This window comes from Artemia franciscana, chromosome 19 (assembly GCF_032884065.1).
Source record: "Artemia franciscana chromosome 19, ASM3288406v1, whole genome shotgun sequence".
NCBI classification, from domain to species: domain Eukaryota; kingdom Metazoa; phylum Arthropoda; class Branchiopoda; order Anostraca; family Artemiidae; genus Artemia; species Artemia franciscana.
Genome location: NC_088881.1, coordinates 7,141,851 through 7,167,500, shown reverse-complemented (window position 1 = coordinate 7,167,500; position 25,650 = coordinate 7,141,851). Strand labels below are relative to the sequence as shown.

At 33.8% G+C, this 25,650-nt stretch overlaps 2 protein-coding genes across 2 annotated transcripts in view; one reads left to right on the top strand and one right to left on the bottom strand.

The window, feature by feature from the left end:
• LOC136039235 (protein O-glucosyltransferase 2-like) overlaps positions 1-19,900 on the bottom strand; it is a 38,240-nt gene extending 18,340 nt beyond the window's left edge. The window contains exons 1-3 of the mRNA XM_065722787.1: positions 19,774-19,900; positions 14,525-14,650; positions 6,217-6,434 (exon numbers count right to left, since the gene is read on the bottom strand). Of these exons, the coding sequence (XP_065578859.1) occupies positions 6,217-6,434; positions 14,525-14,643 (337 nt within the window). The 5' untranslated portion in view covers positions 14,644-14,650; positions 19,774-19,900. The remainder of the gene's footprint in view (positions 1-6,216; positions 6,435-14,524; positions 14,651-19,773) is intronic.
• A 3,361-nt stretch (positions 19,901-23,261) lies between these two features.
• The window catches only part of LOC136039234 (protein rogdi-like), a 65,329-nt gene continuing 62,940 nt past the window's right edge, over positions 23,262-25,650 (top strand). Inside the window, exon 1 of the mRNA XM_065722786.1 lies at positions 23,262-23,344. The gene's annotated coding sequence lies outside the window, so the exon portion shown is untranslated. The remainder of the gene's footprint in view (positions 23,345-25,650) is intronic.

Below are 25,650 nucleotides of genomic sequence, written 5' to 3'. Positions count from 1 at the left end.
TAGCGGTAAATTTAGCACATGATCTAAAAAAGCTACTGGATTTAACAAATGATTATCTAAAGATGAAGGTCGGGTCTTTCGAGGCCTTCTAAAGTTAAGGAAGGAGTAAAGCAGGGAAGCGTCTTGTCATCTCGACTTTTTGGTCTTTTTATTAATGACATTGTTGAATTTTTAGCAAAAAAAAATGGGCTCCAACATTAGGTACTAAAAGGTCATAAAAAGACAAGATTAGGTAATAAAAACATCTCAGTGTTGTTGTTTGCAGATGACATTGCTCTAATGGCGAATTCGTCCCATAATTTACAGAAGCTAATGGATTTAGCTGATGATTATCTAAAGATGAAGTGCCTTCACGTAAATGTTCAGAAATCAAAAGTGGTTATATTTAACAAGAGGAATGATAAATGTGAAAGTAAATTTTGGTTTAAGGGGGAGGAGATACAAGTTGTGGATAAAATTGAGTATCTTGGATATATTTTTCAAAGTAATAGAAGATGGAATTCTCATATAAAGGAAACATTAAACCGGGGAAGAGCAGCAATGTTTACAATTTTCCGGAATAATGTAATGGGAATAAAATTTTTTATCGTTACATAAAATTGTCTTTTTGTTGAGAATAATGCCCATTCTACATTACGGAGTAGGTATTTGGTGACATGAGAGAGCGGCTCATATAGAGAGTATTCAATTAGGGTACTTTAAGAGATTAAAAGTGGATTAAATATAAAAGCGGATTAATCTTTAAGAGATTAAATATAACCAAAAGTGGTTATATTTATCAAGGGGAATGATAAATGTGAAGGTAAATTATGGTTTAAGGGGGAGGAGATACAAGTTGTGGATAAAATTAAGTATCTTGGATATATTTTTCAAAGTAATAGAAGATGGAATTCTCATATAAAGGAAACTTTAAACCGGGGAAGAGCAGCAATGTTTACAATTTTCCGGAATAATGTAATGGGAATAAAAATTTTTATCGTTACATAAAAGGGTCTTTTTGTTGAGAATAATGCCCATTCTACATTACAGAGCAGATATTTGGGGACATGAGAGAGAGGCTCAGATAGAGAATATTCAATTAGGGTACTTTAAGAGATTAAAAGTGGATTAAATATAAAAGCGGATTAATCTTTAAGAGATTAAATATAACCAAAAGTGGTTATATTTAGCAAGGGAAATGATAAATGTGAAGGTAAATTTTGGTTTAAGGGGGAGGAGATACAAGTTGTGGATAAAATTAAGTATCTTGGATATATTTTTCAAAGTAATAAAAGATGGAATTCTCATATAAAGGAAACATTAAACCGGAGAAGAGCAGCAATGTTTACAATTTTCCAGAATAATGAAATGGGAATAAAAAATTTGTCATTACATAAAAGGGTCTTTTTGTCGAGAATAATGCCCATTCTACATTACAGAGCAGATATTTGGGGACATGAGAGAGAGGCTCAGATAGAGAATATTCAATTGGGGTACTTTAAGAGATTAAAAGAGGATTAAATATAAAAGTGGATTAATCTTTAAGAGATTAAATATAACCAAAAGTGGTAATATTTAGCAAGAAGAATGATAAATGTGAAAGTAAATTTTGGTTTAATGGGGGGGGGGGGAGTTACAAGTTGTGCATAAAATTAAGTATCTTGGATATATTTTTCGAATTAATGGAAGATGAAATTCAAATATATATGATAATTCATATATATGGAATTCAAATAAATTATGATCATACAAAAGAAAAAAATTCAAAACATAAAGGAAACGTTAAATCGGGGTCTTTCTATCGAAAATAATGCTCATTCTACATTACGGAGCAGAGATTTGGGGGCATGAGAAAGCGGCTCGGCTTGTTCAATTAGGTACTTTAAGAGATTGTTTGGGCTGTTTGGGCCCCATTCCAAGTTTTTCAATCGTGATCTAGGTATATGACCAATAAAAAATTACAGACTAGTTTAAATTATTAAATTTTGGTTGAGAGTCGTCCAGTTACCGAGTGACAGGTTCCTCAAGGCTGCTTTTGAAGATTTACTCTCACAGCGGATAAAAGATGATGGCCAATAAAAAGATATTTTAGACAAAACAATGTTCTCTTTTGTTTAGAATGAAGGTAGAGAACCAATGGATATAAGTACATATTGGGAGAATGAGATTAAGATAGTACTAGAGAATCAAATGATCCAAAAATGGAGTGATGAGATAAAAAAAAATCAGAAACATTAAAGTTTTATAAAGATGTTAAGGTGGTTTGTGGGTAGAAGTTCTACCTTAAGCTGAATTTACCAGCTAGATATTGTGGATACAGCAATGGGCCAATTGCCTGCCAATTAGCGCAAGATTTAAAATATATTATAGAGAAAGATGTTCCAATGAAGACAGATATACTTGTCCAGAGTTAAAGAAGATACTGTCCAGAGTTACTTTGTCCAGAGATACTTGTCCAGAGTTACTTTGCAGAGTTAAAGAGGGTTATTTGATGCATTGCTTGAGCTGGTGCCGAGGACCCTCGACTATAAGGGAAGGGATATTTGGAAAAAATGAATTGATAATTCCAGGTGTCTTAAATAGCACGTCACCAGAGTTTATTTGTAGAATAGCGAGGTATCTGGAAATTAAAAAAAAATCGAGTATAAAGTAAATGTAATATTTCATTTAAGTGTTTTTCTTTTCCAAGCGTTGAGTGCTTTTTTTTTCAATGACCGTATTTCCAAGTATTAAGTACTATTATTGGGTTGATGTAGTGTTTCATTTAAGTGTTTTATGATGATCACTGATCAAAGTTTGTTATTTGTGCCTTTCATTATTTTACTTATATTATTATATTATATTAATATCATTTATGTTACTGTTCATGGCCGTATATTTGGCGTTAAACTACACTTATCCATTTATCTTTCTTTACAAGGCCCTTATCAGACTCGCCCGTACGTGAAAACGGCTGGTGGATAGGTACATACAATTTCCTTTAAGTGTCCATGGACGGTACGGTTGAGCAAAGAGTAGGTACTTTCAATGAGGTACTTTACTCTAAGTATTCTGAAATATTCACAACAAAAACAGTGACCCTGGGTGAATACGACAAACTATGGATCACCCCCCCCCCCAATAAAAGCCAAAATCCGCAAGCGAAGTAATCTTTACTTGTGTGGTAAAACAGACCAAGGAGCAACTGTACGGAACAAGGTAGTGCGCATGGTACGCAACACCAAAACCAGGTATGGTCGTGAAAAAGTGCTCCCACTTCTGAACAGTGGGCCTGCGAAATGGCACCGATCGGTGAAGAAACTAAGTGGGAAATTGTTTAAGTCCACTACACTGATAACAGATGACAGCGGTTGCTTACTTTGGTCCCGTGCCGTTAACGCCTTCCTAACCTCTATATGCACCACATTTCGTCCTGTGAATTCCCAAGAAAAAGAATCCTGCTTGAAGATTGCGGCACAGATATTTTGATTGAATTAAGTGAGTTGGATGTGTTCAAAGAACAAAGAAAAATAAAGACGGGAGTCTCACCTTTTCCTGGCGAGATCCCTCCCAAACTTATTCATGAATATGCTTTGTTCCTTGCTCTCCCACTCTCTATTTTGATTAAACAATGCTTTGCGTCCACTGTGTTTCCTTCACCGTGGAAGAAAGTGCACATACGGGTCATTGCGAAAATATTCCTCCCCCCCCCCCAAAGAAAGCTGTGATGACTTGAGACCCCTTTCCTTAAACCCATGCTTTGCGAAAGTGACAGAGTCTTTCATCCTGCGCCGCCTGTTGTCTGAAATTCGTGAATCCATAGACAAATATCAATAAGGAGGACTACCATAGTGCAGAACTTCCGTAAACCTTGTAAGAATGTTCGACCGCATTCTAAAACGGCTTGAGACCCAGGGTCATTTTGTCAATCTGGCTGCGATTGATTTTGGCTATGTGTTCGACCTAATTTCTCACCATATTGCATGCCTGAACTTAAAGCCAATGGGAGCTACGCTTTAAAATCAATCGTTTGGATTTTCTGTCTGGACGTCAACAAAAAGTATTTGTCCTCCATGAAGAAGACACTGACCCCAAATGGAGTGACATAACCTGCGGGGCCACACAAGGCACATAACTCGCAGGCATAACATTTCTTGCTGTGATCAACTACATATTGAGCGAGCACCAAGACAGGTACAAAATTGTGGATTACTTATCACTCGTGTCCCAGTGTAGTGATTCCAATATTATCATTAACGCTACCAAGTCAAAATTCTTCGTCTTTGTCCCATAAGAAGAGACTTTACCCCCCCCCCCCCTGAAGTCTTATTTCCTGTCGTGTCAGAAGTTAAAATACTCGGTGTTATTTTCTCCAGAGACTTTTCTTTAGCCGCACATGATTGACAGTGTAATTAGGAAATGTAATGCGTCCCTACAAACATTTTCCAAAATGCGTCGCTTTGGTTGCGATGTCAAAAGTCTCCTCTGTGAATATCTTTGTTATGTGCGACCAATCTAGGAGTATGCTAGCCCTTTGTGGGGCCTTTCAGTACCACAGACTGTTCACCTGATTTACGAACTAGAGTCAGTGCAAAAAAGGGCAGTTAGGATTACCCTAGGTTCTAGAGATATTCCTTACCAAGGAGCACTAGGTAGAACCCACTAGGTAGAATCTCTCTATGTTTTTCAATGCTAAGAAGAAACTGGCGAAATTTACAGATCAAACCCAAACGACGTTCATGAAGTTGTAAGACAGATAATGCTGGTTCAAAACTTATGTATGCATCAGAAGGCTCTTTTCTGTAGTAACTCAAGTCGATCGTTAGGTAACTTGTGTTGTCTACCTGAGGGCCCCATACAGGGCAAGGATGCTCAAGAATTAGTCGGGTGCATGTAAGACAAGCCGGTTTAAGTTGGGACACAGAAAAACCGATACGACGTAGCAAAATAAGGGTAAGCATCACACAATTTGCTTTTTAGAGATTGTATCAACATGAATAGTAGACAAGCAGTCAACGCTAAATGTGACATAAAGAATTAGGATTAAAGCGAATTAAGAGGATTAAAGCGAAGGATTTTGGTTTTTCGTTCGTTGATTTGAAGGCTATGGATAGTACATTAGTCTTTAGAGTTGCTCAATATTGCATCACTGAATTGAGGAGCTGCCTCGGAGTTTTTAATGAGATATTTCAGAAGAACTAACAAGTCATCCACGTACTTAAACCTGTCCTCAAAACCAGAAAGAACAAAGTTTATAAGTCCTAGAAACAACAGCACTGCAAGTCTCATACCTTATGGAGTGCCACGCGTGAGTTCAGCCCATTTGGATTTGGTGTCTCCAGGGAAAAGGCTTTAGATGCACTGGAAACCATCTTGCAAAAAATCGATTTTAAAATTAGAATATGCTTGCGTGCACCCAATGCACGTAAATCTGTCACAGCTAAAGACACTAGCACGAAGCAAACTTTAATGTAAGTTACAGAATTTTGTTTAATACTTCTCCCTTTTTTTGCTGGTATTTATGCATTTTTGATTTTCAGTTACTGTTGAAAAGGGTCGTAGCCCAGAAATATTCGAATATCTTGCTCGTTTTACTGACAGTGTTGTCAATACAAACAACAGTTGTTACCTTAAATTTGTCCATGTTTATGCTAAGACTAGTGACTCACCATCAAATAATTTTTGGGACCACAATTCTTACTAAGATGAAGAAAAATAAATTAACAGGTAAATTAAGAAAAAAAATGAAAAAAGGTCTATTTTTTGCTCTAAAATCTAATAGTTCTATATAGATTGTTCTGCTTGGATTTACATTTTACAATGAATTCAAATGCTAAGAACTTAGCACACTGATCTTAGTCGAAAGTCTCTACGTGTAATTGTTTCTCATCGATAGAATATTGAACAATTAGTTATATTCTCAACAAATCCCTTGACCACTGATCAGAGCTGAATGAGCATTTTTTAATGAATTAAAATGTTAAGAACTTAGCAGACTGATCTTAGTCGAAAGCCTTTACGTTTACTTGTTTCTGATCAATATAATATTGAACAAAAAACTTAGTTAAATTCTCACCAAATCCTTTGACCACTGATCAGAGCTGAATGAGCTTTAATAAAAAAAAATGGCTTTAGAAGTAAGGTCGGAGTCCTCAGATTTTCTAAAATAATTGTTTTCTACAAATGAAAGATCTTAGAAGACAGATTAGCAAAAAAAAAGACCCAGAATTACCTTCTAATTCTAAGGGAGACCTGAGCCAGATGGAGACCATGGCTGATGGAGAGCCAGAGGCTTTCCATCAGCTTGTAGATGTATAGCCACATCTATACAAGTATTATATAGCTTATAACGAACAATATAAATTCCATCCTTTCTATTTAAAACTTGTGTCCAGGCTCGACATGGCAAGTTCTTGTTGGCAGCATCTTTACCACTTATGTTGACAACTAAAGATTCCACATTGGTATCTGTTAAACTAAAAAAAAAAGGCTTGCTTTAGTTTAAAGGTTGGTGATATTTTAAGCAGAACGATCAGGGTTGTTGGGATTCTCAATTAATATTCCAAATGTCACCACGCTGAAGTCTGAATTCACACTGTTTAATATTTTACAGTAAAGCATGAAGTTGTTGCAGGCTAACTTTCTTCAGCATGATAGATAGATAATTTTTTATTTGCAACAATTAAATAAATAAATATGACAAACCAGTGCACATGCCTGGTGGCATGATTATCTGTAAATCAAGGATTAATGCCAAAAAACTGCAAAAAGTATTTTTGCTTCTGAATGTTAACATTTTTAAGACAACTTATTGAAATCACAAACTTGATTTTGCGCTAATAATTTAGTATTTCCTGATATAATTCATTAATCTTAGGCAGGATCAAACTCACTTGCAAATTTAATTAAAATCAACAACACTGTACATGTTTAAAGTTCTTCCCCATTCTCTATCCTCAAGTGGGATGGGGCCTCTAATGGGATATCCACCTAGAAGATGCATAGCTAGGTCTACATCAGTATTGTATAGCTTATAACAAACAGTATACATTCCATCCTTTCTACTTAAAATTTGAGTCCACATACAACATGAAAAATCCGTGATTGCAGCACATTTATCATTTACATTGGGAACTAAATTTGGAAATTCTGTAAAATAAAAATTATCCTGCCTTAATTCAAAGGTTGGAGGCATTTTAAGCAGGAAAATCAGGGCTGTCACAATTTATGTTTAAAGAGAACTTATAGACAAGAATTTCCCAGTTGACATGATTTTACTGGAGTTTGCAAAAGCATTTGATAAGGTGTGTCGCAGGCGATTGTATGTTAAGCTTAAAGCTATTGGTATTAATACAGACACTATTGACTGGGTGATGCTTTTCCTTAGTGATGGAAAACAAGCAGATAAAGTGTTTGAGGAAAATCTATTTCCCTTTGATGTTGTGGAAGTGAGAAGTGGAATATCTCAAGGCACAGTCCTGGGCCAAACTTTATTTAATATTTTCATTAATGATGCACCTTATAACATCAAAAACAAAATAAGCCTTTATGCAGACAATTCAAAAGTAATTGGCTCAGTTGAAATTTCAAGAAAAATAAAACCATACAAGCAGACTTGGACTCACTTACTCGCTGGGCAGGGACTGAGAAGCTGAAGTTCAATGTCCAGAAATGCAAGGTTATCCACTTTGGTAATAAAAACTCAAGACAAGGGTGCTCATACTGAACATAATCTAGGTCTATTAGTTGATGAACACCTAAAGTTTAGTTTGTATACCCAAACTGTGGCAGCAAAGGCTAGTCAGACTCTTGGTATATTTAACAGAACCTTCAGTAGTCATTCACCTTCAGTTGTTTCAAAGCTCTATAAAGGTTTAATTCAACCTAAGCTACGGTTTGGCATGTGCATTGCCAACCCAATCAATAGATCAGACCAAGAAACTCTAGGATCCTTTCAGAGGCGTACAACTAAATGAGTACTTGGTTTCTAAGACATTCCCTACCCCTCCCAACTTAACCATAAGAACTACCCCTCCAACTCAACCATAAAGAACTTGTCCCAAATGTCTTTCAACCAGATTTGTTTTCAATGACAAGAGAACATCTTCTGCCAGTGCTGAGTCATTTAAATCATCAGTTGACAAGGAATGGTGCAATAAACCCTAGCAATTAGTTTGGGAAACTCCTGGTCAGCACACTATCTTCACTGTCCGATGACTACAAGATCATCCTAATGCTGGCAAGTGCAATTTAAGGTATAAGTATTGAGAGATTTATAGGCAGAGAAATTAAAAAAAAACTACCATCAATGAAATGGCAATTTGCAGTGGAAACCAAAATTGCCATATTCGCATATGCTAAAATGAAAACAGATCAGATGATCACGCTGCACTTTTGAACTTTCAAGACCTTAAAAGTTTTTTAAACAAATTCTTTCAAAATTGAAAGAAATTTAAATTAAAATTGGGAGCAGAAACTCCCAATTTTACCATCATTTTCAAGAAGAAGCACAAATCGTTAGGAAATTGAGCTAGGTAACACTTGAGAAACTCCAATTAATAGAATTTCAATAAATAGGATATAGGATTTCAATTAAATTGAATGTCAACAAAAGAAAATTAGACGTTTCTGGATCACAGTCGCATTACTAAATTACAGTTAGTCTAATACTATTTTCAAATTTTAGAACACAACAAATTATGTTTCCTCCTGATGACTAACACGAATTTGGCAATTTGTGGAAATGTCTGTGGCATAAGACAAAGAAAGAACAGAAAAACTCAAGATAGTGGACCAGAGGTCACAGATTATTTTTTTTTTGTTCTTGGTTGAAACTAAGACCCTTGTGCTAAAGGATGAGAGCTGTATGGAAGTAATCCATCTGTGCACGACTGTCTTTTCACCCTGGATTTGCTCAGAAAAACTCTGCACTAAGAGGAGAGTAGACCTGGATAGAAAAATCCAAAATGTCTTGAACAATTTACTATTTTTATAAGGGTGAAAGGTGAACATTAGTTCAACACCATCCTTGTGATGTTGCACCCCAAGTTTTTTAGTTAATTTAGTTAATTACTCTCTAATTTTCATGGAAAAAACATTGCTTCTTAAATTTAACTTCATATACATCTTATCAGATAGGTAAAGAAACATAAAGGACATCAGATATCAGAAAAATAGATTTTCATGCTTGCAGCATGACAATGATCAATCAAGAGAGGGCAATTTACAGCAGAACCAAGTTCACTTAGGTCAAAATGTCAAAGATTTTCCCAGTAAAGGCATCTTTCGAGCTGATTTTAAGGGGATTAATACAGATTATTGGTGTGATCTAGAGTATCTGAATATAGCCACAGACTAAGTTATATAAGGCAAAGTAAAACTGCTAGTTATTTCTAGTCCCAGTGTTAAACAGTGTTGGTTTCAGTGTTGACAAAATAAAATCCTTTTTTTTTTAAAGTATTTCGACAACACAACAGCAACTTGTTTATGCGAAAATTGAATACAGGAATACTGGAAAGTTTGTGAGATAAAACATTTATTAGTAGCTATATTTATCATTTCCGACTAATATTTATCATTAGGTGTCATTTTAAGTGGCTTTTCTTAGTGTGCGAATTTACCTATCTGGATTTTGAAGTTAGACATATTTTATTTTCGGTAAATTTTTCCCAGTTCATATAATTGACTTACCAATAAAGTGAAAATAGCGATTATTATATTCGTAAAGAACATAAAAAAAAGGCATCGAGTGGTATTTTCACTTTATTGGTAAGTCAATCATATGAACTGAGAAAAATTTACCTTATTTTCTATCCCCAAGAGGATTCATTCTTTGTCTTTAGTTTTTAATAAAAACAGATAAAGAAGACATTCCAAGTGAATCTATTTCTTCTGAAGTTACATATTTGCGACATAGTGAAAGTTGCCGAATATAGCCCAACGCGAATGGTATTTTCACTTTATTGGTAAGTCCATTATATGAACTGAGAAAAATTTACCTTATTTTCTATCCCCAAGAGGATTCATCCTTTGTATTTAGTTTTTAATAAAAACAAATAAAGAAGATATTCCCAGAAAATCTGTTTCTTCTGAAGTTACATACTTGCAACATAGTGAAAGTTGCCAAATATAGCCAAACGCTATATTTCCAAAGCTCCATAGATTATGTCAGCTCAACCATTTCTAACGTGTTTTTCGGCAATAGTATTTCAAATTTTTGTGTATTTACGGATACATTTTTTTCAGCGAAAGCCTGTGCAGGAGGGAGCAACAACAAATATTCAAGAGGCCGTTTTAGTACCAATGAGATTTTCAATCCTTCAACTGCAGGGGACGGATGATTTGTGTGTTGCATTTTCCACAGGTCTTGTCTTACTGCAGAATAATATTATTAAATTAATGTAGAAGAGATATATCAAAAACCCAAGAAAAGCTCAAGTTTCTTTTCACATCAAGATTTTTCAGGACAGTAATCGAACACCCACTAAGCCATATAGTCAATTTCATCCAATATGATGCCCCCGAAACAGTTGACTTATGATACTGATACGACACCTACTGAGAGTTCGAAAAGAGCTCACGTTAGCCCCCAGAAAGGGTATGATAAGTGCTTGGTGTGTGAAATAGACTAAATGATGACTCCTTGGCAATTCCCTGTGATGGATGCGGACAGTAGGTGTACACTGACTGTATGGATATGCCTGAGCCCAAATATGTGTTGCTCACGAAAATCTCTCAACAGCTCGACGTTTGCATAAAGTGTCCGATTTGTAAACACTCTCCTATGACTCTAAGCAGTTCTAGTCAGGATCCAAGCGTTGAGAGTATCGTCGATGCTACAATAAACAGTATGAAGAGAGATATTATTGATAAAATCTCATCCCAGGCCATTATCCAAGATATCGTCCAGTCTTCAGTAAATAACCTTGAAACCACACTCAGAGACGAGATTTCGAAATCAATTAATGATATTAGAACACATATGCCAGCTCTTGAACATGGCCTTTGAAAATGATGAGACCTTTTTCACCAGTTTGTTTAGTCTTTTTAGCGTATCTATGAGAGCCTTACCAGTATCACGCTCGGTCTCTAACCCTTGTGCATCAAGAGACTGTCAGGTCGAAAAATGATTTTGCTCAACACCCCAATAATGAGGTTAAGCACCTTGTCGCTGAAGAGGGGATAGGAAACGTAGCACTCTGAGCATAGTTGCGTATGGTATCCCGTCACAACCAGACGAACAACTTGTACCTCAGTTGTACTCAGCCAAAATTACAAACTCTAAAGCATTCAAATTACAAAGTGAAAAGACTTCCCATCCCTGCAAACTCACAGTCCGTAAATGCGCACCCACCACCTATCCTCTTCTCTGTTCCCAGTGTAGACATCAAAAGAAAAATCATTAACCATTCTCGTGAACTCCGTGAACATATTTACGCGGTGACGCATCAAAGACCGAGCGTGGTATAGGTAAGTCTCTCATACATACGCTAAAAGACTAAACAAACTGGTGAAAAAGGTCTCATCATTATCAAAGGCCAAATTGTGACAAATCGTTGCTGCTCATCGCGGTTGGAAAGTTTCAAAGCCAGCCCTGAACCCGGCCGTGATGGAGATATAACAATATGTCTCCTCGCCTCCTGTAAATAGCCCTGATTCATTGCAGTTATCCTCTTCGTTTTGTAGAATTTCAAGTGTTAATCCTAGTGTATCAACTGAAAATAAACTTATTGAACTTTTCTTTTCATGTGATTGTTCGAGTAACTCGAGCTTCCTCAGTGCCGTCTCTTAATTAACCTCTACCCCGCCTTTATCAAACGCGGTCGAAGCTACGGGATCTCTACTGCTGGACGACAGGTAACGAACATCTCAAAATAATAGAGATGACCCTGCGTGTCATCTCTATTATGCGGTGACGCATCTCTATACGCGGTGACGCATCAAAGACCGAGCGTGATACAGGTAAGGCTCTCATAGATACGCTAAAAAGACTAAACAAACTGGTGAAAAAGGTCTCATCATTTTCAAAGGCCAAATTGTGACGAAATCGTTGCTACTCATCGCAGTTGGAAAGTTTCAAAGCCAGCCCTGAACCCAACCATGATGGAGATATAACAGTATGTCTCCTCACCTTCTGTAAATAGCCCTGATTCATTGCAGTTATCCTCTTCGTTTTGTAGAACTTCAAGTGTTAATCCTAGTGTATCAACTGAAAAAAAAATTATTAAACTTTTCTTGTCATGTGATTGTTCGAGTAACTCCAGCTTCCTCAGTGCCGTCTCTTAATTAACCTCTACCCCACCTTTGTCAAACGCGGTCGAAGCTACGGGATCTCTGCTGCTGGACGACAGGTCACGAACATCTCAAAATAATAGAGATGACCCTGCGAGTTATCTCTAGCAATGTTGATTCTCTTACAAACAAGCTTCTACATATCCAAGTACCCTTAAAAGACGAAGAAGCAGATATCGCTAGGTTAGTGGAGATTCTGCCAAAATGCACTACAATACCTGTTACCGAAAGTTTGTTGCAAATATCTGGTTTTCAGTGCTTTACTAATCTGATGCATTTTTTATATAACAATATCACCCAAACAATACAATAAAATAACCATTTTCAAAATCAATATGGTTACTATTTCGATGGAAAAACATACATCTCTCACTTAGGGCATGGAGGAAAATGGAGGGTGCTATAAGTGGATTTTTTACCTGTTGGGTACTTAAGGACTTTTCTGCTGCTCCTATTCATATTTTGTTGCGTTGATTTTGTGTTTTCAGTAAAATGTTAATTTTCAAAATTCAACAAATTTTTGGAAATATTACAAGGCAGTTATTTGAACAAATATTGCAGATATATGCTGTATAAAGTGCAAAGATAAAATTTTGTTCGTTTTAAGTTTCATCTTTTCTCTGTACTTTTTTTGTGGAATTTGTCTCTTAATATAACATATAGACTAAAATGAATCAATATTTTTTATAGCAATATCACCCAAATCATACAGTAAACTAAACCATTTTAAAGATCAATATGGTTACTATTTCCGTGGAAAAACATACATCCCTTACTTAGGGCGTGGAGGAAGATGGAGGGTGCTATAAGTGGATTTGCATGAGAGGATCTAAAAAGAAAAGGCACCATATTTAGCAACTAATTAATCATTTTTAGGCCGAATTAGGGGCAGGTAAGACAATCCAGCAATTGTTAAATATTCACAAAGAAAAATTTATTCTGCAACTTACATGTATGAAATCTAAATTCAACTTAAATGTAGTCTGGTTTAAGTTTGCTAAGTAATTCATATCTGAAATGATTTCATTTTTAAAAGAATGATTAAATTTGCATGTTTATATGACAGTTCAAAACTTAAACAAACATAAAGAATTGTTCTATTTCAAATCAGCAATACAGTACAGTCCGCAGTCCCTGATGTTGTTGCTGCTATTTTAAGTTGTTGTTGCTGCAATTAAGTTAATTAAGTTAAGTTATTTAGGTTAAGCTGCTGCTGCGATTTAAAATCTGCTATTTTAAGTCGTTTCCATACTATATCCATTCATCTTCATTTTCTTGAATTATCTGATCAAGCTTACAAAATTTTTAGAAAAAAATGAACTGATGCAAAGTAATTTTGGATATTTGGATAGTAATGAACTGATGCTTCAAAACTTATGTTAATATGCTACATATTAATATTGATTTAATACTGATTAAATTAATATAATAATTAAGTAATAAATTAATATATTAATAACATTTAATATTAATTTTTAATTAATTTAATCTGGTATAAAGCACAAGGATAGAAACATTTAACCACTAGATCAGCACAGGTCAAAATATGGTATAGCCCTATTTGGCAAATTAAGAGATAATTTACTATTTTGTGGAGTTCTCTGCACTGAAAATTTATAGTCTACCATATTCCTCTTATTCACTATTTTACATCTTTGATTCATTTTAGTCTATATATTATATTAAGAGACAAATTTCACAAAAAAAGTACAGGGCAAAGATGAAAATGAACAAAATTTTATCTTTCCACTTTATACAGCATATATCTGCAATATTTGTTCAAATAAAATGCCTTGTAACATTTCCAAAAATTTGTTGAATTTTGAAAAATAACATTTTACTGAAAACCCAAGATCAACGCAACAAAATATGAATAGGAGCAGGAGAAAAGTCCTTAAGTATCCAGCAGCAAATAAAAGACTAATTTATAAGGCTCTTAATAGTCTTTCACCAGCTATGATATCTGCAAACTTTAGCAAACAATTTTAATCCTCTCAAAACCTCAAGATAGATTGGTTTTCAGGATAGAACTAGTTTTTTCAGAATTCTACAGCCTTAGGGAAATGTTACGAATCAATTTATTTGAACCAATAATACGGATATATATTGCATAAATTGTAAATTAATAATTCTTGTTTTTTTTAATTTTCATCTTTGCTTGATTGCTTCCATCAGAAAAACTTTCTTTTCTTCTAGTTAACTGATCTAACAGGCAGATTTATAAATAAAATATTTATACAAACTTTAATAAATTTTATAGGAACATAATACTTACTTCACAAAGAAATATCTAACAGGAAGAACTATGTTTGCATTTATTCCTGGACCAAAAACATCAAAACCAAATGAAAGACGGTAGGTCTGAGAAAGCAGGAACAGTGAATACAAGTTCATCTGGCTCCTAAAAGAGGGAAAAGTTTCAACTTGAAAGCAACAATCATGATCTTACCCAGTGGGATAAATCTCATCTTACGACTGGCAAGAAGGACCATTCTTCTAGCAACGAACTTAAATAAATACCACCTTTATTTTATATAATACCTTAAAAAAAATTTGCATTTTCATGCATTTCCTTTTAAATCACATGGTAATATACTTATTTGTGATACATTTGAAACAGCCTCAAAACTTAAACTGTGTAAACAAATTAAAATTACCAAAACATCATTAAAAATACATAAATATACACAACACATAAAATACACAAAATAACAAAAACTAAAATTAAACACTAAGTAAGGTACAAAAAAAAATTACTTGTCAGTCAAGTTTTTTTTTTCACTATATTCATAATATCTATTAGGGTGTGGTAGATGATATAAGGATGGCTTATATCAATTTCAATGCAATAGCATTGACTCAATGAAGAGAGGTATTTCTCCAATGTATGACTTTTTTGCCAGCATGAGCTTATAGACTTGATGGCTGTAGAAAAATAAAGGATGGCTCCAAAAACATTAAATTAAAACCACTAGCAAGTTTCAAAGAACAAAACCAGCTGAAAGGTAGGCCATGGTTGTGTCAACATCTCTTTTGCCCTTAGTGATCTCAGCCCTAAATCGAATCAGCTCAAAATTTGTTATGGCCTTTTTATCAGAATGATTGAAAAGGTCAAAAAAATGTACCTCTAAGGGTAATAATACAAGTGCTTCCTATTGGACATGTGCTTAAAAAATGACTATACAATAAATTCCAGTCTAAAAATGTCAAGCCCTTGTGCCCAAGCCCCTCTTCCTCTCCTCATCTTCATATTACAGAGATATGGACACCTCTTTTAACTTACAACAGTTCAGGGACAATTTAGGGAATGGTTACAAATGACAAGAAGACTGTCCAAAATCAAAAATAATACTCAGAAAGTATTTTGATTCCCATTCAAGTTTCCAAATAAGGAAAAGCAGTAACTTGATGAAATTAGAATTAGAAATAAATTTTTATTAATATAAGATGTAGTCATAAAATATATAAACAATATAACATATAAAATATATGACAAAATATAGCCCTCTCAAAAATATCATCATGAGAGCATTATTAAGTAGGGAGTGGTCTTATATTAAAACTAAATTGCCCCCCCCCCCACTAATTGTTTTGCTAATTCTTCTTGTTTCTCCTAATAGACAAGAAATTAAAAATCTTCAAGTGATTTTTTCACAGTTTGATTAATTTAACAGCTAAAAGATGAAAATACAACTCAATCCAGCTTTAATACTATTTCAAAATATACTAATTACAACCACTGCAAATTCCATTTTAATATCTTAAAGAGATTCTTAAACTGACAGCTTATGTCATATTTTTCAGCTAGTAGACCTAAAAAAGTAGATAGAAAAACTATTTGGTCCACTGCCCATAGTAGCACTATCTGCATCTTTAATGGAAAACCAAACCTTCTTAAGTTGTTAAAAAAAAATTGAATTTCCAGTTTTTTTCATATTTTCTGAAAATGCATATATATATATATATATATATATATATATATATATATATATATATATATATATATATATATATATATATATATATATATATATATTTATGTATATATACTATATATCTACTACCACACACAGTACAATAGCAATGCATAAGTAAAAAGCAGTATGTTTTCAATAAATTATTTAAATTTGTTTTTCCCTATACCACTCTTTATGGAAGGAGTGTTGTAGAAATTTTAGAGGGGGTTTATTGGAATGTAAATAAAAAATTCTGGTGCCATCTTTAAGAGACTATTTAAGGAAAGAAATAACTGAAGGGCATCCAGCCCTCTTCCCACATTCTTTTTAGTCCAACATAGGATACTCAGAACCACATACAATCTATTTCAATAGTCACTTGAATTTACAATAGTTATTTTGCAATTTACACTTTTTTTTGTTGATTTCTGCATTTAAGGGTGTACTTTCTGTGCAGAAAACTTTTCTGTAACACATCAATAGCAAACAGAAAAATTGAGCAAAGAAAAAACCAGTAGCCTTCTTTCTACAAAAAAAAATGGAAAAAACTAAATTACACAAAGCTTTAATTGAGAAAACTATAAATCTATAAGTATTTTTTTTTTTTTACATTATTAAAACTAGAGAAAACTTGGCTAAATAAAAAGAGAAACATGGCTTTGATGATGCAGTTGTAAATCCTTGGGGGACCTCAGGGATTAAGTTTATCATGCAAAAAAAACATGCCCTTTTCTATATTTATGAGTAAAACCTTTTACATTTTAGAACAATATTTACGGATCCAAATTTTTGTGGAATTAAATTGTTATAAATCAGTGCCTTTGGAATATATTACTAAATGAGCATAAAGAGTGATGTATTCACTTTATTCCTACCAGAAATATTTGAAAAAGGAAAATGTTAACTAGAAACAGTCTACATTACATAAAGCCACTGGCATAGCTAGGGATTTATACTACAGAAGGGGGGAGGGGGGCAGACCAGGCCACCTAAATGAAAATCAGAGCAGAGTCTCACAGTAATTGTGAGCAGAGTTCACAATTACTTTTCTAATTAGGTATGCTATCATATTGATGAAAAAAATAAAATTAAAAAATTAGCAGATAAAAAAATTAAGGCTGAATACTGAAAAGAGCACAGTTGTTATTTATAAAAAAAGGAGGGTTGGGGGCAATTAAAAATATACATTTAAATTTAATAATAAGGAACTATTTATAAGTAAAAGAATAAAATATTTAGGCTTTATCTTATCAGATAATGAAAGCATAAGGAGTCATGTTGATGAAATAATTAAGAGAGGTAGGATGGCCATGTAAGCCATGTAAGCAATATTTAGAAGCCCGACAATAATGGGGATTAAAAACCTAAAAATGCAAAAAAGAATATTTAACACAAAAATTTTACTTGTGATAGAATACAGAGCAGAGATATGGGGTGGAGAAACAGTGCATCAACTGGAGTCCCTTCAGCTCCAGTATTATAAAAGAGTGTTTGGTCTACATCAGACAACTCATTCACAGATTCTGAAAGGTGATATGGGCCTATTTTCTTTATTTTTGTAGGTATATTTTAATGCTTAGATTCTTGTTGAAGTTAACTATGAGTAATAAAGATAGACTAGTAAGAGCAGCATATGAAGAGATGTTGAAATGTGGTTTAAAAACCTTGTGAACATCCCAAATTAAATCATTACTAGAAAAATTAGGAATGCCTTATTTATGGAATAATGATCTTTGCTCTAGTGATGTACCAACAAATTGAGAAAGCCAGGTATGATTTATATTAGAGAGTCAGGAAATCCAGCATTGGCAAGGGCTGGTTTTAGATTCTACAACCCTACAACATTATAATCAGGCAAAACCTAGTTTTGGAGAGGAAGTTTATTTTAAATTTAATTACCAGCTATGATTCTATGTTGTTGGATTCAGCTTAGGGCAAATTGTCTTCCAATCCAGAACAGGCAAAAAACTTTCAACAAAAATAAAATGATAGTTGGTCCTGATAGGTGGTATGTTTGTCCCCTTTGTAATGATGATGATGAAGACTTGGATCATTTTCTCCAGAAATGCCAAGTGCTCTTGGATTTATGGGAAATTTATTTGCATGGGATTAATTTGATTCTTCCAGGTATTCTACAAAATAGTAACCCAACCACAATATTTTGAGTGGGAGTATATATAGATAAATCCTTGATAAGAAGAAAAAGTTTTATATGACTATTTTCTTTTGTTGTTAGATTAGGCACTTTTTGCATTGAATTCTGTTTTTTGTGCATGTTTGTAATTTGTACTGTTTTTAATTTCCTTGCTTGTTTGTTATTTGTTTATAATTTTGTGTGTATATGGCCCATGGGTTTTTGAAATACACCTATCTATCTATCTATCTATTATGATCTTATTTTGGATATCTGAACTGTAATGATTCAATACTTTTGAAGTGTAGGCTCCAGTTCTTGTTGTACTTCAAGAAAGTTAACTTATCTCCCAGAAATTACCAGTTCAAATTTCACCTGGCACTAGCCAAGGGCCAAATTAAACCATATTTATTATCATATCTATTATCATCTTGATTCATTATACTTCATCAAAAAATTAATCATCTATATAATTTGCTCTGATTATGAAACTGCTAGAACATCCTAGAATCACAAAATATATTCTTATATCCATTTTCATAATGTTTAGGATATATTCAATGCTGTTTTTAGCTGTTTTGTAGATGGTGCTCTATTTTTCATTTCCACCACTGCACTTTCAATAGCAACAGATATAAATTATTTTTCAAGATGTCATAACATTTAGCCAAATTTCAAAATTGAACAAAACTTTTTTGTGGAAAATTATGAATTTCTTCAAAAAAAGTAGAAAAAGAAGGAAACCAGTGAAGATAAAGGTTCTCCTGCTGCAAAATATGTTAACTAAGATTATTTTGCATATTATGAAAAAAGAATTCTTTTCTTAACATGTCTCCCTATGTGGTGGACTGCTCATGTGTTTATAACCAAATTATTTATAATTATGATAATAGTGCATGAAATAAAGGGTTCTTCAACACTGTTGTGGTGATTTAAACAATATTTGATAAACCAGCTGTTTTTGGGGATGATAAATTAATGTAGCCTAAAGAAATGGAACTAGCCCAGCTCTTCATCTCCAGAAAAAATACATTATTTTCTATTCAGGTAATTTTTCTAGGGTGGAAAAAGGTTTAATAGGGTGAGCCTTATCAACTCTAGCTATGGCATGTTTAAAGAAAGGGTTTTATAATTAGCTTACAGTGTTTTGTGAGCTTTTGCATAGAGACTAGCACAATATCCATACAAATTAAAGGAAGTGGAGTGTAACTGTCACTTGAGTAGCCATTATAGCCTCACTGAAAGGAGGGTTTAATTTTGGGATGTAGGCTATTAGTAACATATCTACTCTTTTGTTATTATGGTCAAGTGTTTCCTTCTCAGAAGTAGTCTTCATGCAGAGATAATAACTTTTCTTTAATAGCTTTGGATATTAAATCCTATGAAATAGGATAAGACTTTTTGTAAAACTAATGTGTATACCAGGTCACCTACAAGAACGTGTCGAATGTTTGAAATTTTCCGTTTGAAATTGAAGCTGTCAAGTTAAAAGAGACAGTAGGAACTTATTCGTCCAAAATACACATTGAGGCCTTTTTTGCGTTAACCAGAGAGACCGTTTGAGCTCAACCACTGGGAGTGATTGAGCAGCTCAACCGCTGTTTTTGCGTGGAACAATGATGAGCCAGGCTGTCATCAAAAGTGTTTTTGCGTAAAATCTGGTTTAACCAAAACTGTCATTGCTTATAACCGTAAGGCTTTACTGTTTATAACCATTGGTTGAACTTTTCAGGCGTAAATTTCAAAAATAAGAATTTGCAGGCTATAAAATAAGTTTAAAAAGAATAGTGAGTACTAGTATAAATAAAACTGTGATTGGTCTAGTGTTGTTACCACAAATTTTAAGCATAGAGAACATGCTTATCAGAGAAAAAGTAGAAAAACTCGGTAATTTTACTGAAAGTTTGGGAATCATGCAATTGAACAGCAACCTTATTTTGTTTGAACCAGTGTGTAAATAAATTACTGTTAAATCAAACATAAAAAATATGTTTTGGAAGGCAAAATTTTGGTTAAAGTGAATAAGAATCTATACTAGATTATTGAATTAAGAATAATATTATCGTGTTTCGCATTCAGGAAACTTATTTAAAACCGTATATAAATCTATCATTCAGAGATTATAAAATAGTAAGATTAGAGAGATGGAATAAAGAGAAAGCTGGAGTGACTATTCATATTAATAAGAATATCAATTATATCCGCAGGAGGATTATCAAATGGAGGTGGCTGTATGCAAACTACATCTTAAAAATAAAGGAAATCTGAATATATTCAATATTTAAATACCAGACGATAACTTACTCTTAAGTGATCATGGTTAGAAAAAATTATAGAAACAGTGCCTAGAAGGAAGAAACTTTGATCTTAGGAGATTTTAATTCGCATAATGGTCTTTTGTGGATGTGGAACTGATAATAGAAATAGAAAAACAATCTTTAAATTTTTAATGAAAACTTCATATATCTGCCTGCTTACCCCAAAGGACTTACCAACTAGAATCAATAGCAGAACAGGAAGATCAGTGACCATAGGCTTGCCCATAGGATCAACTTCATTGGTGCCAAAAGTACCAAGAAGAGGTGATAAGGAATCTACCCTATAAAATGATCATTTTCCAATTTTGGTAGAGATTTCTCAAGATAACAGTATATGCAAAAATTATGAAAAACCTAGTAAAGTCAATTTAAAGAAGATTAACTGGGAAACTTTTACGAATAAATCACGAGAAACAGACTTTCGGTCGCAAGTGAACTGTTGTGAAGATGTCAATGAGAAAATAGATTCATTTCAAAATTCACTCCTAGAATTAGCACAAAAACTGGCTCCAAAAAGTGAAAGAGTTCCTATTCACCTTAAACAGAGTGTTAGATGGAACAATGAATATACACAGTTGCAAAAAAACAGTTATTAGAGACAAGAAGAAGGTATAAGCAGTTCCCAAACTTTGAAAATTTCTAATGTGTCAAAGACAATATGCAGCCGTTAGGTGCCAAACAGAGGAAACAAAGAAAAATTCGTATCCTGAATTTCTGAACAAGTTAGATTTTAGACAACCTGAAAGTGGAGTGTGTAAATCAGTGAAAAGCTGATTACAGGGAAGAAAAAAGATAATGGTAACCCATCCTTGGTTGTAAACGGTGAGGAGTTAGTGGAAGAACAAAAGAAAACGAATAAAGCATTAGAAACGAATAAAGCATTAGATTTTGTAGAGTCAGTGGTTGGAAGAGCAGACGATTTTAATGATGCCGAGCAACTTACATTTGCTAAGGTAATAAGACTCTCTAAAATAGAAAATGATATAGATTTTAATATATATTTTACAGTAGAGGAGCTAAAGAAAGTGAAACGAAAGTTACCAATAAAAGCACCAGGTTTAGACATGATTTACTCACTGTATTTCAAACACGTAAGTGACAAATGGATAAAAATATTGTTGGAAATTATTAACAAAGCCTAGGAAGACGGAAAATTTTAGAAAATATGTAAGGATGGGGTAGTAACTATACTATTGAGGAGTGTCACTCCTTAATTACAGTTTATTATCATGAAGTTTTTGATAAAGAGCCTATGATTTTGAATGAGAGGTATTTTCAGAGCTTAAAGACTATAGCGTAAAGAGGGCAGGTTGAAGAATGGACAGCCCCCCCTCCTCACATGCAGAATAATTTATGTTTGTTTTAATTATCAATGTTGCTGCTTACTTTCAGGTGAAAAAACATGTTTTTTTAAATTTAATTTCTGTTTCATAAGAATACTCTTAAGTTGTAACATAAATATTCTCTTAAAATAGTTCTTCTTCTTTTTTTATCTATAACATCAAGCTATCGTCAACAACAAGTCAGAATAAAGATATATTGAAAGGACCTATTTCCTCCACTAAACCAACAAATTTTTAAATCGACTTAGATATTGTAACTAGCTCAAAAGATTAGATGGACATAATATCTTTTGATATACTCGGAAATTTGTTTTTTCCAAAGTTAACTCTTAAGAGCACCAGGACTTCTAGTCTAGTGAATGACTCGTAAGTGCTGTTGAAAACTTATTCATTTATCTATTATTATCACAACTAAGGTAGCTTCAATTTGTCAAACATAGATACAAATTGCAAAGTACGTGGGATACCTAAAATAACCAAATACTAAAATATTGACCACTAATCAATACCTTATATTTTACAACTAAACCAAGCTTCTTCATATTAGCACTGATAAGTCACTACTAAGTAATGGACTCTCAAATTGTACAAAAACTATAAAATTTATAACATCCCCTGGAAATGGTCCCAGCAGTTGCAAACTCTAGAAGCCAGACTCATCACACCGATTCTTATGTGCCTAACACCAAGGCATCTCATTGTTTCTAACGAATCGACCGCTCCTAAGTTAATGTTATACGTGTAACCTGGCGTATTTGTGCGACAAATTAGGAACCATAAGTTCTTTTTCCATCTCTGGTTCTTTCACCCCACTCATACCGCCAAAATTTGGATTTTCTTGTCCTATAATATAATCTCTAGAAGTTCCAAGCTAACTGGGCACCAAAGATTATACATGCCTCCGTTTTCTATTTCGAAAGGTACGTGTAACCAATGGGTAACATGCATGATTTACAGAACTTGGTCTATGGTTTTGTGGTGTCATGTCACCACCAGATTATTTGTTTAACATTTTAAATATTTCAAGAAAACTGCTATCCTAAAATCATTTTTGAACGTCTTTGGGGGTTGCAGGGAAAGATGCATAAAAAAAAGGACGCAGGGGACTAGTTTGCTTCATATCACTTCCGGATCTAGCCCCCTTCAAAGTATCTACAGTCATTCCATTAATACGAATTAGCCTTAGGAAATACACATAAAATAGTGTATAACAGCCATGTCGCTCTTTACTTGAGCAGCGCTACCGCAGCATCGTCAATCAAAATCCTGCGTCTGAACCGGGCATTATTCAAAAACAGGAAACGTGACCACTATAGAGGCACTCCAAAATTCTTAGAAGTTACGGTGAGGCATTTACCTGATTTCTCAAAGAAATTAAGATAATTGAACTTGAAGATTCTCTTTCAGAGGAAAATTTATAGTCTAGTTTCAATTTTAATAGGGAGTCACATCGGATTCCCATGCAATGCTTTTTCTGAATAGGCTAGCCTAGGCCTATAAGAGTTCAAGTGGGGGATAGGTATCAGTGTACAATTGGGGCTATTGAGAAGGAAGACCTTTAAAGCTTTGAGAGTAACTTTAAATCACAATATGCTTACTTATACCTATATCATTTCTTAAAGCACTACACATTGCCTTACCCCCTAAACCTAACATGCAAACATATAGCCCTAATGGTATTGTTCGGTATCTGTGCAACATTTTTATAGAAGAATAGGAATATAAGTCTACAAATTTTGACTACTTGAAGCTACAGTGATGCCAGTGGTCAAGTAGGCTATGGTTCTTAAGCCTGGGGGATCTAAAAATGGAGGAAGTTTTGCTAGATGTTTGGTGAAATTATAGACAAGCTACTTCTTTTATCTTAGAAAAGGATTAGGCTAGGAAAATGAAACTTTCAGGCATGGATCTAGCCTAAAGATTAAAGTAGGCCTAGGCTATATTCCAGGAAGATATATGAAAGTGCCTAACTCCACTGTTTCTCCCTCTAGAAGGCAATGACCTTTAAAAATCCTTGTTTTATTAAATTAAAACCTTTCAAAATAGATGTTCTATCTAAATGAAATACAAAGAATGTATTTTTAGCTTCACAACTTTGCTCAATCACAATTTATGATGTTTCAAAGATCTGCAATGACATTTCCTAAATTTAGTAAAACAACATGAATATGGCTTAAAATTCTTCTCAAATAACAGGAATTACATGCTCAGAACAGAAACCAGAGAAAAAAAAACCTGAAAAGTGAGGTATAGGCTAATGCTGTTATGTCAAAATTCCAATTGGCTAGGTATAGACATATCAAATAGCCTAGGAAACTTTCTAAGACTTATAAGATGTATAAAGCCAAATGTTTTTGGCTCTGGACTTGTTTCTAAAAGTTTCATTTTCCTAACCTAACCCCTTTCCAAAACAGTCAAAAGTAGCTTGTCTAGATTTTTACTAGAAGTTTTATAGAGAAATTGCCTCCTAACTGTTTTGGATACCTGACTGACTGAGTATATATCAAACAGTAGGCTGTACAAATGGCATCATTCAATCCTGCTTTCTAGGACTATAATTAGAGAAGAGTTAAGATGTCTAGGAGACACTCTGCAGATGAAGGATGACAGACAATCCTTATTGTTCAACTATCTAGGGCCTAACAAAAACAAATTGTCCCTCTTTAAAGTGGGAGGAAAGATGTAAGGGAAATAAGAACTTCTTGGGAGAGTATAAAGAGGGAGGCTTTGGACAAGTAGAGATGGAAGAGTAGCATGTGTAGTTTTGACCTCAGAGAGCTTTATGCTGCAGTGAGTTGGTAATAGTAGCTGTAGTAATATATAATTAGACATATTAAGAAGGAAACACTATAAAATCCTGAAAACAACTTTTAAAATTCTAAAATATTTTTTATATCTTTCCTAAAAGCACATCACTTTACCTATACTACTCCTCCCCCTAATATACAAGTATATAACCCAAATTATATTTCCCATGCATTTTTCTATTTCTTGATTTTGTTGATGGTGCTCCTTTGTTGTTAAATCTATCTAAAAAAAAAAGAGTAACATAATAAAGGAACAGAAAAATGCATTGGAAATAGGCTTGTAGGTAATAATATTTTTGGTGTGCTCTTCTAAAGGTAACTATAGTAATAGAGTAGTGTCTGGTCCCTTTAGAATGGAATACTATAAAGTTGTGAAAGCTGCTTTAAAGAATCAGAAATACTTTCTTGTATTAATGCTATAAACACATCACTTTACTTTACATGCATCCCATGATATACAAATATATAGTCCAAATTAGGGTATGAGTATATAGTTAAAAAAAGAACACTATAAAATTTTGAAAACAAATAAAATTATAAAATACTTAGCCTACTTGAAACTTTCCAGCATGTGCTTGAATTTACTTTTATTCTCACTTCCATTCCTTAATGTTGAGATATACAGCCCAAAGTATATTTTTTTCTCATGCATATTTCTGGTTCTTGATTTTGTTGATGTTGCTTTTTTGCTATTAAATCTAGGGTAAAGGCACCAATGATTTGACAGTGCAATTTTGGAACCACTGTCAAAATTTTCCTTCAAAACAGGATAACTCTGCTTAGTTGTGACTTGGAACACATCTCTTGAAGCCTTCATTATATTTTGACAATGTGAAACATGGA